The 18,408-nt window shown below is 44.6% G+C and overlaps 1 protein-coding gene across 2 annotated transcripts in view; it reads left to right on the top strand.

The window, feature by feature from the left end:
* Positions 1-18,408, top strand: part of LOC109900784 (calcipressin-2) — a 119,919-nt gene that overhangs the window by 13,561 nt on the left and 87,950 nt on the right. The window contains exon 3 of one of the 2 annotated variants that reach the window (XM_031837240.1): positions 18,159-18,231. The exons of the other annotated variant lie outside the window; for it this stretch is intronic. Coding sequence (XP_031693100.1) covers positions 18,159-18,231 — 73 coding nt within the window. The remainder of the gene's footprint in view (positions 1-18,158; positions 18,232-18,408) is intronic. 2 annotated transcript variants of the gene reach the window in all.

The following is an 18,408-nucleotide window of genomic DNA, read 5'->3' as shown; positions in this document are numbered from 1 at the left end:
GCTGAAATGTCGTCAAGCTGAACAAATGAATGACAGTAGATGAAGAACGCTGTCTGTTTGAGTGGATGTGTGTTAGAGTTGGTGTTTAGTGACTGTGGGAAAAGGCTTACAAGAGATCTGACTCAAATCATCCTTGACGGTCTGGTTCCTAATGAAATGACAAATCATTCTAATTAAAAACACATTGCTGTATTTGCTTAGCTATCTCAACGACCTGGGAACAAGTCATTAATAAACTGAATAACAAATCTGTTTTTTATTGTATTTTTGGTGATATCTGAGAACAACTTGCAGTCTGTCTTCTGGGTTGAAAGATTATCTAGCTTATGCTAATGTTGTTGCAATGGATGATGTGCAGCTACGCGCACACACACACATGGGTTAATTATTAGCCTCAGGAGTCCTGTTGCTGTACCATGTCTATAGTTTGTACACATCAGTATCTGCAAACACCAATTCTGTGGAGAGGGAGAGAGAGATACCTTTACAATTCCGTTTGGTTCACTCTATCATGAAAGCTCAAGAACACCAGACAGCTAGTGATTGAATCAGAATCCTCTCAGGTGCTATGTGTATGCTTCTTATGATGGTGACAAGGCTCTATCTGTTGAGACTGACCTGTTATAGAGGTCACATTCTGGATGCGGTCTGCCACAAACCGGACACAACAATCTTATGTTCCCTTGTACAATAAATCACAACCAAACTAGTATCAACTATGCAAAAAATACAAAACTGGTCAATTCTCCATAATATCATGCACATACTGTACTACTACTACCTTGTGGTAGAATAATTATAATGCTAGGTTTTTCCATCTTCGGTTACTGTGGTGTAAAGTGTGTATGTACAGGCTGTGTGTGTGTGTGTGCATGCCTTGTTATTGTCATACCCTGCAATGTCTGTGACGCGAAGGTCACAAGGTCACACCGCACTGCTGATTCCACAACAAATGCTTCTGGGTGAAGCAAATATGGGACAGCTCTCAAACACACTACACATACTCATCAATACTATCCAGTTATAGACTGCCACAGCTACTCATGGCTTTAGGCTTTTCACGGGGTGCTTCATGATGTAGTATGGAATGATATCGAATCTTTCCAGTAGACAAATATAAGCACCCACCAAATGATTGTATTATTCAAACGTATTGACTGGAGATGTTTTCAGCTGTAAGGGAGTCATGGTATTGTGCTGGTAGTGGAGGAAATGGCAGAGTTTTCTGAAGTATTTGTTGGGTAAGAGCAGGGTTTCTTCTGGATCAAAAAATGGCTTAGGTGGTAGGTGTGGATGGGGGGGTGGGCCGGTGGTAATGGGTGTGGTGGTCTTTCGGCAGGCTGAATTTGGTCCTGACCCTGGGCAAGAACATTTTAGAGGTCCCTGTCTTGGCAGGGGTACTGTTTTAAAGTAAATGTCCCACAATTCTATCCATTTTTCCCTGGAGCTGAGAGAGAACAATGCTGTTTTAATCCTAATTATCTGCATTCTCTTTGTCCATTATCGCTTCAACATACTTTGTATCCGTTTATATATTTTTGTCCCAAACATTATTTTAATTTTTCTACTGTTTGGACCTAAGTGGCCCGCCCAAGACTTGTCTACGCACACACGTGTGTGTGTGTGCATGTGTGCGTGCGTGTGCGTGTGCTGGCAGCTTCCTGCCCTGCTCCTGTGCGAAGGAAAGTAGATGGAAATATCCAGTGAGTGAGCATCCCTCTGGCCCAGGGCTGATAGCCAGGCCATAATCACCTCCACAGAGCAGCGACAGGAAGTGGCTCGCACTCACAACCTTCACCTCTGGGAGCTGTGTGTGTGTGTGTGTGTGTGTGTGTGTGTGTGTGTGTGTGTGTGTGTGTGTGTGTGTGTGTGTGTGTGAGCTCTCCTAGGTCCTGAATAACAGCTTCCTGAGACAGACATACAGTATATCATATTAACACACTATACACACACACATACTGACTCTGAGGAGCTGCCATTCACAGTTCCTAACTAGTTTCCATAAGACTGTCTTTTTGATAAGGATATGTATCGACTGTCTTTTTGATAAGGATATGTATCGACTTGTCTTTTCGATAAGGATATGTATCTACTGCCTTTTCGATAAGGATATGTATCGACCGTCTTTTCGATAAGGATATGTATCGACTGTCTTTTCGATAAGGATATGTATTGACTGTCTTTTTTATAATGATATGCATCGACCATCTTTTTTATAATGATATGTATTGATTGTCTTTTCGATAAGGATATGTATTGATTGTCTTTTTGCTACGGGTATTGATTGTCTTTTTGATAAGGACGTGTATTGACTGTCTTTTTGATAAGGATATGTATTGATTGTCTTTTTGCTACGGGTATTGATTGTCTTTTTGACAAGGACGTGTATTGACTGTCTTTTTGATAAGGATATGTATTGATTGTCTTTTTGATAAGGATATGTATTGACTGTCTTTTTAATAAGGATATGTATTGATTGTCTTTTTGATAAGGATATGTATTGACTGTCTTACCTCTTGTGATTGGATTTGTGCAGTAAAACCCTAAAATTTAGTAAAATGTTGTTTTGAGTTGAACTATTGGTTTTTGTCCAAAGCTTTTTAATATTTAGAGGCAGAGAATGAGAGAAATACAATGAGAGAAATATGGAGACAAGCCAGGGTGGGAAGAGTAAGAGAGGGAGGAGGAGATATGTGTGTGTTCTTGGCTGCTGACGCACATGGCAGGGCGTCGCTATGTGTCATCACATCGTCAGACTCCGGCCCTGCAGGGTGACTGGCGCTGCCTCTAGGCCCTGGGGGGCACAGTCACAGATGCTGGGCCACAGCCCTGACAGGCATGAAGCACAAACAGGCATACACAGACAAATGAATGCATGCACACAAATGCACACGCACGCATGCAGACACGAACCCAAGAATACACGCACTCATGCACACACGCACGCACGCACACACACATATACACACACACACACACACACACACACACACACACACACACACACACACACACGCCCCTACCTAGTTTCCAACCACTTAGGCTACCAGCTGTGGATCAGGGAAGACGCTGTGGGGCTGTCAGTCAGGTTGGGAAGAGAGGTGGATGGTAATTGGGGAAGGGAGGGAGGGAGGCTGTGGGGGTAGGGGTGAACCTATCCAACCCAACCCTGCTATGTTCTTGTTGTTGTACCATTGTAATGCCATATCTTTCTGGAGCCATGCCATTCTGTTTCAGAGCTCTGTGGAATGCATTCTGGGCCGGAGCACCAGGTGGCAGGCTTGTCTGGAACAGAGTTGGCATGCTTTACTGGTCACCTGAGTAGCTCTCGCAGTAGATAGCTGATCACCTCAAACACAGAGATCAACACAGCTCCGATGCTGTCATCATGTAAGCTTATGTAGACTGGATCAAAATGGCTTCCTCCTGAAAGACTGTTTAGCACTGGGTTTTATAGAACCGTCTGATAACAATTTGTAAGGAATGACAAATATGTGTGGTTCAGTCCTAATGCCAAGCCATTTAGTCATGTTGATAATATATGTTCCTCAGAGTCTAGTGGGAACTCCCTGAGACCTCCTGAATAGAAAGGGAGACATGGGGAAAACATAGACGCTGTGGTGCACATGGAGATGCGCTGTGTTTCAGAGTATGACACGGCTGGGAACTAGACTAGGGTGTAGTTCTGCTGGACTCTCTGTAGCTATGTTCAGGCAATTGGATTCCTTTACAAATGACAGCCCATGCTCATGTAGTTCTACCTGTGAGGGGAGTCTACCTAATAGCTCTGTGGTTTTACAATCCCAAACCATTCTGTGGTTTATTTGTCCATGGGAAAGATTTGATTTGAAGTCCAGGCTAGGATCCAGATTGGATTGAATTCCACTAGTGTTTGTTGTTTAAGTCCAGTGTGTTCCTGCTCTGTGTAACTCAAAAGGGCTGTGTTGTTGCTCAGCCAGTCACTTATCACAATGAGGAGGAGCTTTGCCACATCCGGCTCCAGGCCCATACAAGTGGAAAATCTATAAATTGATGAATGTTGGGAAGGAGAGAGGGAGAGAGGCTGATGGGACCAGCTGGATGCAGCTGTGCTGGAGGAGTGTGTGTGTGTGTGTGTGTGTGTGTGTGTGTGTGTGTGTGTGTGTGTGTGTGTGTGTGTGTGTGTGTGTGTGTGTGTGTGTGTGTGTGTGTGTGTGTGTCTGTGTGTGTGTCTGTGTGTCTGTGTGTGTGTGTGTGTGTGCGCGAGTGAGTGAGACCAGGACGTACTGTACAGTGCAATGGTCTGACCTGCCCTCTGTGCTTTGTGGTGGAGTGTAGACCTTTATTAGCTGTGAAGTAGCAGAGGGACCGTTTGTTTTAACTTTACCCTACAATGGCCTTTAACTGGTCACTCTTGTCACTGCTGAGAGAGAGAGAGACCGGATCCATCCAGCCAAGGTTAATTAGGCCTATTGAGCTGGACTACAGTGATGATGAGCCTGGTAGTGTTATGGAAATCTCATTCCATCATTCTCAGTAGCATGTTATAAACTAGTTCCTCACACCATTCATTCATGTAGCATTACATCCGGTCCTGTATAGCCAGGCAGACAGGCCCTGGGGGGATGCAACAGTATGACTCATAGAGTCTCTGTGGGTTAGCCCAGTGTAAGACAAGGGTACAGGTAATAGGCAGGCACCAGGGTATATTTAGCTACTGAACTGAGACCTGAAGTCAGAAATAGCCTCAGAATGGAGGGGTTCTGCAGACTTCCTAGTAGGGAATGCGTCAATGGCTTGCATAAACATGGTGACTACGCAACAGCTTAGCCATTGAGTGCAGTTAAATATGTTTCTGTGCTTATTCACATTTAGCTTTGTGTTATCTGGCCAGGCTGGCAGACTTACATTTAGCTTTGTGTTATCTGGCCAGGCTGTCAGACTTACATTTAGCTCTGTGTTATCTGGCCAGGCTGGCAGACTTACATTTAGCTTTGTGTTATCTGGCCAGGCTGGCAGACTTACATTTAGCTTTGTGTTATCTGGCCAGGCTGGCAGACTTACATTTAGCTTTGTGTGATCTGGCCAGGCTGGCAGACTTACATTTAGCTTTGTGTGATCTGGCCAGGCTGGCAGACTTACATTTAGCATTTCCTCCCCACTCCTTTCTGTTGGATGGGTTCTCTGCCTGTTCTGCAGAGAGAGACAGAGAGAGAGAATAACATCACCATTCTGCCTTGAAAGGAAAAATATACCATAGTTTGATACCATAGTTTGCTGCATCAGTTAGGTTGATGATGTCCACTGTATTTATCTGTGGGAACTTGGGGCAGTGTAATATAGTACGTCAGACACACACACACACACACACACACACACACACACACACACACACACACACACACACACACACACACACACACACACACACACACACACACACACACACACACACACACACACACACACACACACACAGAGGGATGTTTTCAGAGTTACATGAGCGCTGGGACATGAATAAACACCCATTTAGCATTTACTTTGTCTTCAGCCCTGCCTCATCTGTAAACTCTTGAAAGCTCAGCAGCCTCCGCTTGATTTTATTCCAGTTTATTTTTCCACGTCGCACAAATGCTTTACGAGTCTTGACAACCCAGAGCAATTCCCTTTGTGTTTATCCAAAAGCTTTCTGCCGGCTCGATAAATCAAATGTTTTGTGAGGTTGTTTCGTTTTATTTTCTTGTCAGTTTGTCCAAGCTAATTTATCTACCTCTTTTCCGTCTGGAAATACAGACAGTCCACCTTATCTTAATAAGTACATCACTGATGGCTTTGTTACGGAAGGTTTGGGAATCGCTTCCTTTTAGGTGGTTGTAGAATTGAACGGCTCTTTTCTGGATTTTGATCATTAGTGGGTATCGGCCTAATTTTGCTCTGCATGCATTATTTGGTGTATTATGTTGTCCTCAGAGGATATGTTTTGCAGAATTCTGCATGCTGAGTCTCAATTTGGTATTTGTCCCATTTTGTGAATTCTTGGTTGGTGAGCGGACCCCAGACCTCACAACCATAAAGGGCAATGGGTTCTATAACTGACTCAAGTGTTTTTTTGCCAGATCCTAATTGGTATGTTGAATTTTATGTTCCTTTTGATGGCATAGAATGCCCTTCTTGCCTTGTCTCTCAGGTCGTTCACAGCTTTGTGGAAGTGACCTGTGGCACTGATGTTTAGGCCGAGGTATGTATAGTTTTGTGTGTGTTCTAGGGCAACGGTGTTTAGATGGAATTTGTATTTGTGGTCCTGGCAACTGGACCTTTTTTGGAACATCATTATTTTTGTCTTACTGAGATTTACTGTCAGGGCCCAGGTATGGCAGAATCTGTGCAGAAGATCTAGGTGCTGCTGTAGGCTCTCCTTGGTTTGTGACAGAAGCACCAGATCATCAGTAGACACTTGACTTCAGATTCTAGTAGGGTGAGGTCGGGTGCTGCAGACTTTTCTAGTGCCATCGCCAATTCGTTGATATATATGCTGATGAGAGTGGGGCTTAAGCTGCATCCCTGTCTCACCCCATGGCCCTGTGGGAAGAAATGCGTGTGTTTTTTGCCTATTTATACCGCACACTTGTTGTTTGTGTACATTAATTATTTTATGTCGTATGTTTTTCCCCCAACACCACTTTCCATCAATTTGTATAGCAGACCCTCATGCCAAATTGAGTCGAAGGCTTTTTTGAAATCAACAAGCATGAGAAGACTTTGCTTTGTTTTGTTTTGTTTGTTTGTCAATTAATGTGTGCAGGGTGAATGCGTGGTCTGTCATACGATAATTTGGCAAAAAGCCAATTTGACATTTGCTCAGTACATTGTTTTCACTGAGGAAATGTACGAGTCTGCTGTTAATGATAATGCAGAGGATTTTCCCAAGGTTGCTGTTGACACATCCCATGGTTATTGGGGTTAAATTTGTCTCCACTTTTGTGGATTGGGGTCCTTGGTTCCTTGGTTCCAAATATTGGGGAAGATGCCAGAGCTAAGGATGATGTTAAAGAGTTTTAGTATAGCCAATAGGAATTTGTTGTCTGTATATTTGGGTTGGAGGGTTTTTATTTTGTCCTGTAGCTCATTCAATGTAATTGGAGAATCCAGTGGGTTCTGGTAGTCTTTAATAGTTGATTCTAAGATCTGTCTTTGATCATGTATATGTTTTTGTTTTTGTTGTATATGTTTGTTCTTTGTTATAGAGCCAAAACGATTAGAGAAGTGGTTTACCCATGCATCTCCATTCTTCGTGTTGTTGTTTGTTGGATTCTTCAATTACATTGAGCTGATTTCTGACGTGCTGTTCCTTCTTTTTCCGTAGTGTATTTCTGTATTGTTTTAGTGATTCACAATAGTGAAGGTGTAGACTCAGGTTTTCCGGGTCTCTATGTTTTTGGTTGGACAGGTTTCTCAATTTCTTTCTTAGATTTTTGCATTATTCATCAAACCATTTGTCATTGTTGTTCATTTTCGTCGGTTTTCTATTTGTGATTTTTTTGATTTGATAGGGAAGCTGACAGGTCAAATATACTGTTAAGATTTTCTACTGCCAAGTTTACACCTTCACTATTACAGTGGAACTTTTTGTCCACGAAGATGTCTAAAAGGGTGTCACGTTCTGACCTTAGTTCTTTTGTTATGTCTTTGTTTTAGTATGGTCAGGGCGTGAGTTGGGTGGGTTGTCTATGTTAGTTTTTCTATGATTTGCTATTTCTGTGTTTGGCCTGGTATGGTTCTCAATCAGAGGCAGCTGTCAATTGTTGTCCCTGATTGAGAACCATATCTAGGTAGCCTGTTTTCTATTGTTTTGTGGGTGATTGTTTTCTGTTTTCTGTTGTGTGTCTGCACCAGCTAGAACTGTTTTCGGTCGTTTCTCTTTGTTAATTTGTTATTTCAGTGTTCATTTAATAAATATGGATACATACCACGCCGCAGCTTGGTCCTCACCTTCTTCCACCGACGACGACCATTACAAAGGGATTGAATTTGTTGTTGCCCAATTGTTTTTTGGTAGGTTTCCAAACTACATTCCTTCCATCTATAGCATTTATTCATATTACTCAGTTCCTTTCGCTTCGATGCCTCATGATTGAGTAATGCTCTGTTCAAGTAGACTGTGATTTTGCTGTGGTCTGATAGGGATGTCAGTGGACTGACTGTGAACGCTCTGAGAGACTCTGGGTTGAGGTCAGTGATAAAGTAGTCTACAGAACTACTGCCAAGCGATGAGTTATAGGTGTACCTACCATAGGAGTCCTCTTGAAGCCTACCATTGACTATGTACATACCCAGCGTGCGATAGAGCTGCAGAAGTTGTGACCCGTTTTTGTTGATTATGTTGTCATAGTTGTGGCTAGGGGGGCATATGGGGGAGGGTATGCTGTCACCACAGTCAGGGGAAATACTTGTGTTTACCCGCTGTATGGTAGCAGGGTGGAAGTCTTTTTGTGGTAGCAGGGTGGAGATAACCACTTGTGCGTTGGGGAAAGTAGAAGCTTTTTCAATCACTACCTTGAGTGCTGTGGCCACCCTTTCCTGCTCTGCTCTCAGGTCGTTTGTGCCTGTGTATTATTATGTGGCTGGGTGACCCTAGTTGGTCCTCAGACAGAAGGTCTAGGGTGCGCTGGGTGTTTGGACATCAGGGTTTAGACACTCTGTGTTTGGGAAAAATATTATTTTCTTGTATATATTTCCCATTTGAGTCCATAAGGAGTACAATCTGTGTCTTGTGTTTGTCCTCAGTGGGTGTGGGGGGGTTGTCAGGAGGGCTATCAGGGTGGCTGACAGGGGGTGTGCTCAGAGGGGGTGAGATCCCCTTGGCTTGGGATTCTTCATTTGTCTGTCCCACTGTGATGTCGACGCTATGGTCAGGGGTGGACTGTTCTGCTATGGTGTCGAGACTTTTCTCGGAAGCTCAGGTGGGCTGTTCTGCTGGCTTCTCTGCGAGGGTGGCCACCTCTCTATAGTAGGTTGTTCTCTGTCACACGTCATCCCTCTCACCCTCTCCTCCAGCAATCTGATCCTCTCCTCTAGTGCTCAGTTCTTCTCCTGCTCCTGCTCTTTCTCCTGTAGATGTTGTCTCACTACAGTCCAGAGTGCAGATATGTCTCTCTCCACCAGCTTTCCAGGTCTGGTTAAGGGGGTGCTGGACTGTTGTCTGGGTCTGTGCTGACTGGAGTGTAATCATCTGCTGTTCCAGCTCCACCTGCCTTACCTCCAGCTGGGTGAATTTAACCTTCATTTCAATGAGGGAGTAGTATTCTGTGACTTCCCTGGTCTGGTCTGGTCTGGTCTGGTCTGGTCTGACCGGCTCGGGGTGCGGGTATCTTTCTCAAGGGAGAGCTTCTCCTGCTGGGCTAATTCTTTGATTAGGTGAAAGTCCAGCTGAAACTGAGATTTATATTAGCTGACTCAGAGTCCTCATTGTCTAGTATCCTAATATCTAATTTAATCCCCCCCCCCCTCTTAACAGAGAGGTAGTGTGTTAATATAGCACTGAGCCATGCCAGGGGATGGTCTGTGTGGAAGATTAAGTTGCTTATGTTCTCATTTTTACAAGTCAGCAAAAAGTGTCTCTTGATTTTCCATAAGGAGCTCCATTTTGCACTCTTTTCTTGCCTTATCATTTTTACATACAGAGGGTAATGTATTTTATTTACCTCTGAACTGCAGGAGACAGATTCAAATCCCTCTGCATTTGGATGGAGTAGCCTGTTTGATTCTCCTGTTGTTGGGCTAAAGGGCTCTGACTCCTCTCACTTGACACGTCAGTGCTAATTGAAGCTGTATCTCCTTGTCCTAGCAGGCTTGGTAGTCCAACTCCTTGTCCTAGCAGGCTTGGTAGTCCATCTCCTTGTCCTAGCAGGCTTGGTAGTCCAACTCCTTGTCCTAGCAGGCTTGGTAGTCCAACTCCTTGTCCTAGCAGGCTTGGTAGTCCAACTCCTTGTCCTAGCAGGCTTGGTAGTCCAACTCCTTGTCCTAGCAGGCTTGGTAGTCCAACTCCTTGTCCTAGCAGGCTTGGTAGTCCAACTCCTTGTCCTAGCAGGCTTGGTAGTCCAACTCCTTGTCCTAGCAGGCTTGGTAGTCCATCTCCTTGTCCTAGCAGGCTTGGTAGTCCATCTCCTTGTCCTAGCAGGCTTGGTAGTCCAACTCCTTGTCCTAGCAGGCTTGGTAGTCCAACTCCTTGTCCTAGCAGGCTTGGTAGTCCAACTCCTTGTCCTAGCAGGCTTGGTAGTCCAACTCCTTGTCCTAGCAGGCTTGGTAGTCCATCTCCTTGTCCTAGCAGGCTTGGTAGTCCAACTCCTTGTCCTAGCAGGCTTGGTAGTCCAACTCCTTGTCCTAGCAGGCTTGATAGTCCAACTCCTTGTCCTAGCAGGCTTGGTAGTCCAACTCCTTGTCCTAGCAGGCTTGGTAGTCCAACTCCTTGTCCTAGCAGGCTTGGTAGTCCAACTCCTTGTCCTAGCAGGCTTGGTAGTCCATCTCCTTGTCCTAGCAGGCTTGGTAGTCCAACTCCTTGTCCTAGCAGGCTTGATAGTCCAACTCCTTGTCCTAGCAGGCTTGGTAGTCCATCTCCTTGTCCTAGCAGGCTTGGTAGTCCAACTCCTTGTCCTAGCAGGCTTGGTAGTCCATCTCCTTGTCCTAGCAGGCTTGGTAGTCCAATCTCCTTGTCCTAGCAGGCTTGGTAGTCCAACTCCTTGTCCTAGCAGGCTTGGTAGTCCAACTCCTTGTCCTAGCAGGCTTGGTAGTCCATCTCCTTGTCCTAGCAGGCTTGGTAGTCCAACTCCTTGTCCTAGCAGGCTTGGTAGTCCAACTCCTTGTCCTAGCAGGCTTGGTAGTCCAACTCCTTGTCCTAGCAGGCTTGGTAGTCCAACTCCTTGTCCTAGCAGGCTTGGTAGTCCAACTCCTTGTCCTAGCAGGCTTGGTAGTCCAACTCCTTGTCCTAGCAGGCTTGGTAGTCCAACTCCTTGTCCTAGCAGGCTTGGTAGTCCATCTCCTTGTCCTAGCAGGCTTGGTAGTCCATCTCCTTGTCCTAGCAGGCTTGGAGTCCATCCTCCTTGTCCTAGCAGGCTTGGTAGTCCAACTCCTTGTCCTAGCAGGCTTGGTAGTCCAACTCCTTGTCCTAGCAGGCTTGGTAGTCCAACTCCTTGTCCTAGCAGGCTTGGTAGTCCAACTCCTTGTCCTAGCAGGCTTGGTAGTCCAATCTCCTTGTCCTAGCAGGCTTGGTAGTCCAACTCCTTGTCCTAGCAGGCTTGGTAGTCCAACTCCTTGTCCTAGCAGGCTTGATAGTCCAACTCCTTGTCCTAGCAGGCTTGGTAGTCCAACTCCTTGTCCTAGCAGGCTTGGTAGTCCAACTCCTTGTCCTAGCAGGCTTGGTAGTCCAACTCCTTGTCCTAGCAGGCTTGGTAGTCCAACTCCTTGTCCTAGCAGGCTTGGTAGTCCAACTCCTTGTCCTAGCAGGCTTGGTAGTCCATCTCCTTGTCCTAGCAGGCTTGGTAGTCCAACTCCTTGTCCTAGCAGGCTTGATAGTCCAACTCCTTGTCCTAGCAGGCTTGGTAGTCCATCTCCTTGTCCTAGCAGGCTTGGTAGTCCAACTCCTTGTCCTAGCAGGCTTGGTAGTCCATCTCCTTGTCCTAGCAGGCTTGGTAGTCCAACTCCTTGTCCTAGCAGGCTTGGTAGTCCAACTCCTTGTCCTAGCAGGCTTGGTAGTCCAACTCCTTGTCCTAGCAGGCTTGGTAGTCCAACTCCTTGTCCTAGCAGGCTTGGTAGTCCAACTCCTTGTCCTAGCAGGCTTGGTAGTCCGACTCCTTGTCCTAGCAGGCTTGGTAGTCCAACTCCTTGTCCTAGCAGGCTTGGTAGTCCATCTCCTTGTCCTAGCAGGCTTGGTAGTCCATCTCCTTGTCCTAGCAGGCTTGGTAGTCCAACTCCTTGTCCTAGCAGGCTTGGTAGTCCAACTCCTTGTCCTAGCAGGCTTGGTAGTCCAACTCCTTGTCCTAGCAGGCTTGGTAGTCCAACTCCTTGTCCTAGCAGGCTTGGTAGTCCATCTCCTTGTCCTAGCAGGCTTGGTAGTCCAACTCCTTGTCCTAGCAGGCTTGGTAGTCCAACTCCTTGTCCTAGCAGGCTTGATAGTCCAACTCCTTGTCCTAGCAGGCTTGGTAGTCCAACTCCTTGTCCTAGCAGGCTTGGTAGTCCAACTCCTTGTCCTAGCAGGCTTGGTAGTCCAACTCCTTGTCCTAGCAGGCTTGGTAGTCCAACTCCTTGTCCTAGCAGGCTTGGTAGTCCAACTCCTTGTCCTAGCAGGCTTGGTAGTCCAACTCCTTGTCCTAGCAGGCTTGGTAGTCCAACTCCTTGTCCTAGCAGGCTTGGTAGTCCAACTCAGCATTCAGTCCTAATAATGTCAAATATATCATTGTAATGTATTTCTCTTCTTGGCTTTTGAATATAAAATATTGCTTCAGACTAAACATTACTCACGCAGTTCCAGGTTGGATGGTGTTTTCTGTTTGTTTGCCAGAGCATTTGCTGTATAGCTTATGCCTTCCAGGTAATTCTGTAATTCTGTCCAAAATCAGGTTGCAGGTTTTTGAGTTTTGATCTGGTGTGAAGGTAGAGGGTAGAATCCTGTACATGTCCCTGCCTAAAAAAATCTAAGTTTATCTAACTCCAAATCTATATTTTTCCAATAACATGCTGAAAAATGCAGGAGCTCACCTGCTCATGACCTCTCTGTCTCTGTCTCTGTCTCTGTCTTCTCTCTCTCTGTCTCTCTGTTTATCTTCTCTCACTCTGTGTCTCTGTGTCTCTCCATCTGTCTACTCTCTGTGTGTGTCTCTCTGTCTCTCTGTGGCTCTCCATCTTCTCTCTCTCTGTGTCTCTCTCTCTCTCTCTCTGTCTCTATTCTCTCTCTCTCTCTTTCTGGCTCCCTATCTTCTCTCTCTCTCTTTCTCTCTCCCCCATCTCTCTCGATATATATACTCTCTCTCCTCTCTCTCTCTCTCTCTCCCATCCCTCTCTATATACAGTTGAAGTCAGAAGTTTACATACACTTAGGTTGGAGTCATTAAAACTAGTTTTTCAAACACTCCACAAATTTCTTGTTAACAAACTATAATCTTGGCAAGTCTGTTAGGACATCTACTTTGTGCATGACACAAGTCATTTTTCCAACAATGGTTTACTGACAGATTATTTCACTTATAATTCACTGTTTCACAATTCCAGTGGGTCAGAAGTTTACATACACTAAGTTGACTGTGCCTTTAAAAAGCTTGGAAAATTCCAGAAAATTATGTCATGGCTTCAGAAGCTTCTGATAGGCTAATTGACTAATAGGCTAATCATTTGAGTCAATTGGAGGTGTACCTGTGGAAGTATTTCAAGGCCTACCTTCAAACTCAGGTTTTTTTTGCTTGACATCATAGGAAAATCAAAATATATCAGCCAAGACCTCAGAAAAAGAATTGTAGACCTTCACAAGTCTGGTTAATCCTTGGGAGCTATTTCCAAATGCCTGAAGGTACCACGTTCATCTGTACAAACAATAGTACGCAAGTATAAACACCATGGGACCACGCAGCCGTCATACCGCTCAGGAAGGAGACGCGTTCTGTCTCCTAGAGATGAACGTACTTTGGTGCGGAAAGTGCAAATCAATTCTAGAACAACAGCAGATGACCCTGTGAAGATGCTGGAGGAAACAGGTACAAAAGCATCTATATCCACAGTAAAAATGAGTCCTATATCGACATAACCTGAAAGGCCACTCAGCAAGGAAGAAGCCACTGCTCCAAAACCGCCATAAAAAAAGGCAGACTACGGTTTGGGGACAAAGATCATACTTTTTGGAGAAATATCCTCTGGTCTGATGAAACAAAAATATAACTGTTTGGCCATAATGACCATCATTATGTTTGGTGGAAAAGGGGGAGGCTTGCAAGCCGAAGAACACCATCCCAACCGTGAAGCACAGGGGTGGCAGCATCATGTTGTGGGGGTGCTTTGCTACAGGAGGGACTGGTGCACTTCACAGAATAGATGGTGTCATGAGGCAGGAAAATTTGGTGGATATATTGAAGCAACATGTCAAGACATCAGTCAGGAAGTTAAAGCTTGGTCGCAAATGGGTCTTCCAAATGGACAATGACCCCAAGCATACTTCCGAAGTTGTGGCAAAATGGCTTAAGGACAACAAAGTCAAGGTATTGGAGTGGCCATCACAAAGCCCTGACCTCAATCCTATAGAAGATTTGTGGGCAGAACTGAAAAAGCGTGTGCGAGCAAGGATACCTATAAACCTGACTCAGTTACACCAGCTCTGTCAGGAGGAATGGGCCAAAATTCACCCAACTTATTGTGGGAAGCTTGTGGAAGGCTACCCAAAACGTTTGACCCAAGTTAAACAATTTAAAGGCAATGCTACCAAATACTAATTGAGTGTATGTAAACTTCTGACCCACTGGGAATGTGATGAAAGAAATAAAAGCTGAAAGAAATCATTCTCTCTACTATTATTCTGACATTTCACATTCTTAAAATAAAGTGGTGATCCTAACTGACCTAAAACAGGGACTTTTTTACTAGGATTAAATGTCAGGAATTGTGAAAACTGAATTTAAATGTTGATGGTTAAGGTGCATGTAAACTTCTGACTTCAACTGTATGTATGTATACGTCCCCCCTCTAAAAAATAAACAGAAGTGATGACTTGTTTTCTGGCTGCAGTTAGTCTGACCAGATTCAATTCCCTGTCAGTGGGAGTAGACAAATTAACACTCTGTAGGATGATGCCATTCACTAACATCTAATAATTGATTCATTCCCTGACTGGGGAACATGCCAGAGAAGGTTCACTGTGTGTGTGTGTGTGTGTGTGTGTGTGTGTGTGTGTGTGTGTGTGTGTGTGTGTGTGTGTGTGTGTGTGTGTGTGTGTGTGTGTGTGAGCTTTGTAACCCAGACATCACCCCCTTCACTCCTATAGCACACTTAACAGTCAAGATAGGGCTGGGCGATATGGGCAAAATATCACATCATGGTATTTTAAAACATTTTGACGGTATTTTATGTTTTTGATTAATAACATTTCTACATTTGCTTTGAGTAGTTTGTGAACTTAGGGTGGCAACACATACATTCTAAGTGATTTCAATGGGTCTTTCTCCATTCTGATTGGTTTATACTGTTCAATTCAACTTCAACCTAAAATCATTTCCTGTATTTCCATCAATTTCTGCATTTCCTGCACTCATTTGAGATTTTTCCACACTGCCACGATATGGCAAAAATACTAGACCTTATTTTTTTTAACCAAATGTTGCAATTGCGATTTAGATCAAAACATTTGGGTGAACTTTTGGAATCATGGAAATAGAATTATAATAAACATTCTATAGTTAGAATATAAATAATAGTGGACACTTTGAATACAGTGTTTGACATGACAACGAATGAAAATGCCATGGACGAGTTATTGTGACAGGGTAGGAACCAAAGTGATGTTCAGTGTTTCCTAGGGGAACCTATAATCTTTGGCTACATTAAATCTTTATTCATATAGCTAACTAGCGATTAGCATTAGTGGCTAACACGAGTTAGCTTAATTTGGTAATACAAACTAGCTGTTTGCAGATGTAAGAAACACAAACTAATATTGTAATTATAGAACGCTTGTGGATTTATATTAAGATCAAAGTGGAAACAACATTGTTGTCATCAACATTGTTGCATGTGCTGCATTGTCCATGCAGACTGAACGAAAGTGTCTCGTGGTCAAGCAACAACAAATACGCTCTTTGAGTGACAGGGGGCGGGGCCAGGTCTGTGTTAAGCGGCATGGACAGGGAGGGAGAGAGAGAGACTACTCAAGTAGAGGAGTAAACTATACACATGGCATATCACATTTAACAAACCAAACATGCAAATACTGGTATAGAAGGTGAAGTCAAAACCCAAACCGGTCCCTGCATAAATACCGGTATATGATATATTGCCCAGCCCTAAGTCAAGCCCCTGGGGTCGAGTCAGCGAGTGATCAAGTCTTGTTTGTCTCTGGTGGCTGTCTGCAGGTTTTTTTGAATTATTTCACTATTCAAACAATATCATGATTTTATTTATATATATATTTATATACACTGCTCAAAAAAATAAAGGGAACACTTAAACAACACAATGTAACAACAAGTCAATCACACTTCTGTGAAATCAAACTGTCCACTTAGGAAGCAACACTGATTGACAATACATTTCACATTTTGTTGTGCAAATGGAATAGACAACAGGTGGAAATTATAGGCAATTAGCAAGACACCCCCAATAAAGGAGTGGTTCTGCAGGTGGTGACCACAGACCACTTCTCAGTTCCTATGCTTCCTGGCTGATGTTTTGGTCACTTTTGAATGCTGGCGGTTCTTTCACTCTAGTGGTAGCATGAGACTGAGTCTACAACCCACACAAGTGGCTCAGGTAGTGCAGCTCATCCAGGATGGCACATCAATGCGAGCTGTGGCAAGAAGGTTTGCTGTGTCTGTCAGCGTAGTGTCCAGAGCATGGAGGCGCTACCAGGAGACAGGCGATTACATCAGGAGACGTGGAGGAGGCCGTAGGAGGGCAACAACCCAGCAGCAGGAGCGCTACCTCCGCCTTTGTGCAAGGAGGAGCAGGAGGAGCACTGCAAAATGACCTCCAGCAGGCCACAAATGTGCATGTGTCTGCTCAAACGGTCAGAAACAGACTCCATGAGGGTGGTATGAGGGCCCGACGTCCACAGGTGGGGGTTGTGCCTACAGATCAACACCGTGCAGGACGTTTGGCATTTGCCAGAGAACACCAAGATTGGCAAATTCACCACTGGCACCCTGTGCTCTTCACAGATGAAAGCAGGTTCACACTGAGCACATGTGACAAACGTGACAGAGTCTGGAGATGCCGTGAGAACGTTCTGCTGCCTGCAACATCCTCCAGCATGACCGGTTTGGTGGTGGGTCAGTCATGGTGTGGGGTGGCATGTCTTTGGGGCGCCGCACAGCCCTCCATGTGCTCGCCAGAGGTAGCCTGACTGCCATTAGGTACCGAGATGAGATCCTCAGACCCCTTGTGAGATCATATGCTGGTGCGGTTGGCCCTGGGTTCCTCCTAATGCAAGACAATGCTAGACCTCATGTGGCTGGAGTGTGTCAGCAGTTCCTGCAAGAGGAAGGCATTGATGCTATGGACTGGCCCGCCCGTTCCCCAGACCTGAATCCAATTGAGCACATCTGGGACATCATGTCTCGCTCCATCCACCTACGCCACATTGCACCACAGACTGTCCAGGAGTTGGCGGATGCTTTAGTCCAGGTCTGGGAGGAGATCCATCAGGAGACCATCTGCCACCTCGTCAGGAGCATGCCCAGGCGTTGTAGGGAGGTCATACAGGCACGTGGAGGCCACACACACTACTGAGCCTCATTTTGACTTGTTTTAAGGACATTACATCAAAGTTGGATCAGCCTGTAGTGTGGTTTTCCACATTAATTTTGAGTGTGACTCCAAATCCAGACCTCCATGGGTTGACAAATTTGATTTCCATTGATAATGTTTGTGTGATTTTGTTGTCAGCACATTCAACTATGTAAAGAAAAAAGTATTTAATAAGAATATTTCTTTCATTCATTCAGATCTAGGATGTGTTATTTTAGTGTTCCCTTAATTTTTTGAGCAGTGTATACTGTATATATATATACACATCTTCAATGGGGAATTGATTGTGTGACTCAGTAGAGGAGTGTGTTTCTGTGTGTTTCTGCACAGGTGTTGGGGTAGGGACGCGAGAGGAGCAGGGGTCGGTTTGTCTGACACAGAGGGAGAGAGACAAAGTAGCCAAACCGACTTGCGCAAGTTAAACTTGTTTCTGCAATAGGTTATCTTTCATCTCATCTGGTAGTGTCTGTCTTGACTGCATCAACTTGATGTAAATAATCTAGCTAGCTGCACTAGGCTAATTGAGACTATTTTACTGCACTCCCTGTGTTCTTGTCTACATTCATATTGAACAACCTGTTGGTTGATCATTGTAGCCTTCCCCTTCTCATTTATCCAACTTCATTCTATAATTGTAAATCCATTTTGCATTGATTTGGACTTTTCCCACTTCATTTGCTACACAGGGAGCATCTGACTGGAGTGCTGTTTGATGGGCCCACGGTTACACGTTACACGCCTGAGACGTGTCGCCTGCCGGTAAAGCTGTCATAAAACTCTTGTTTTATATGAATGTATAATGTCATGGTCTAACCTTCTATGTAGCAATGCCACATAGATAATTACATTTTTGACAAAGCCTTTTAATTCAAATAAGCTTTAAAAAATAAATAAGAACCTCGCAAGTAATCGAATACTAACGTCCGTTCGAATGCC

Source organism: Oncorhynchus kisutch, linkage group LG12, assembly GCF_002021735.2.
Source record: "Oncorhynchus kisutch isolate 150728-3 linkage group LG12, Okis_V2, whole genome shotgun sequence".
Lineage (NCBI taxonomy): Eukaryota > Metazoa > Chordata > Actinopteri > Salmoniformes > Salmonidae > Oncorhynchus > Oncorhynchus kisutch.
Note: the sequence above shows the minus strand (reverse complement) of the source record. Positions and strands in the feature narration are given on the sequence as shown.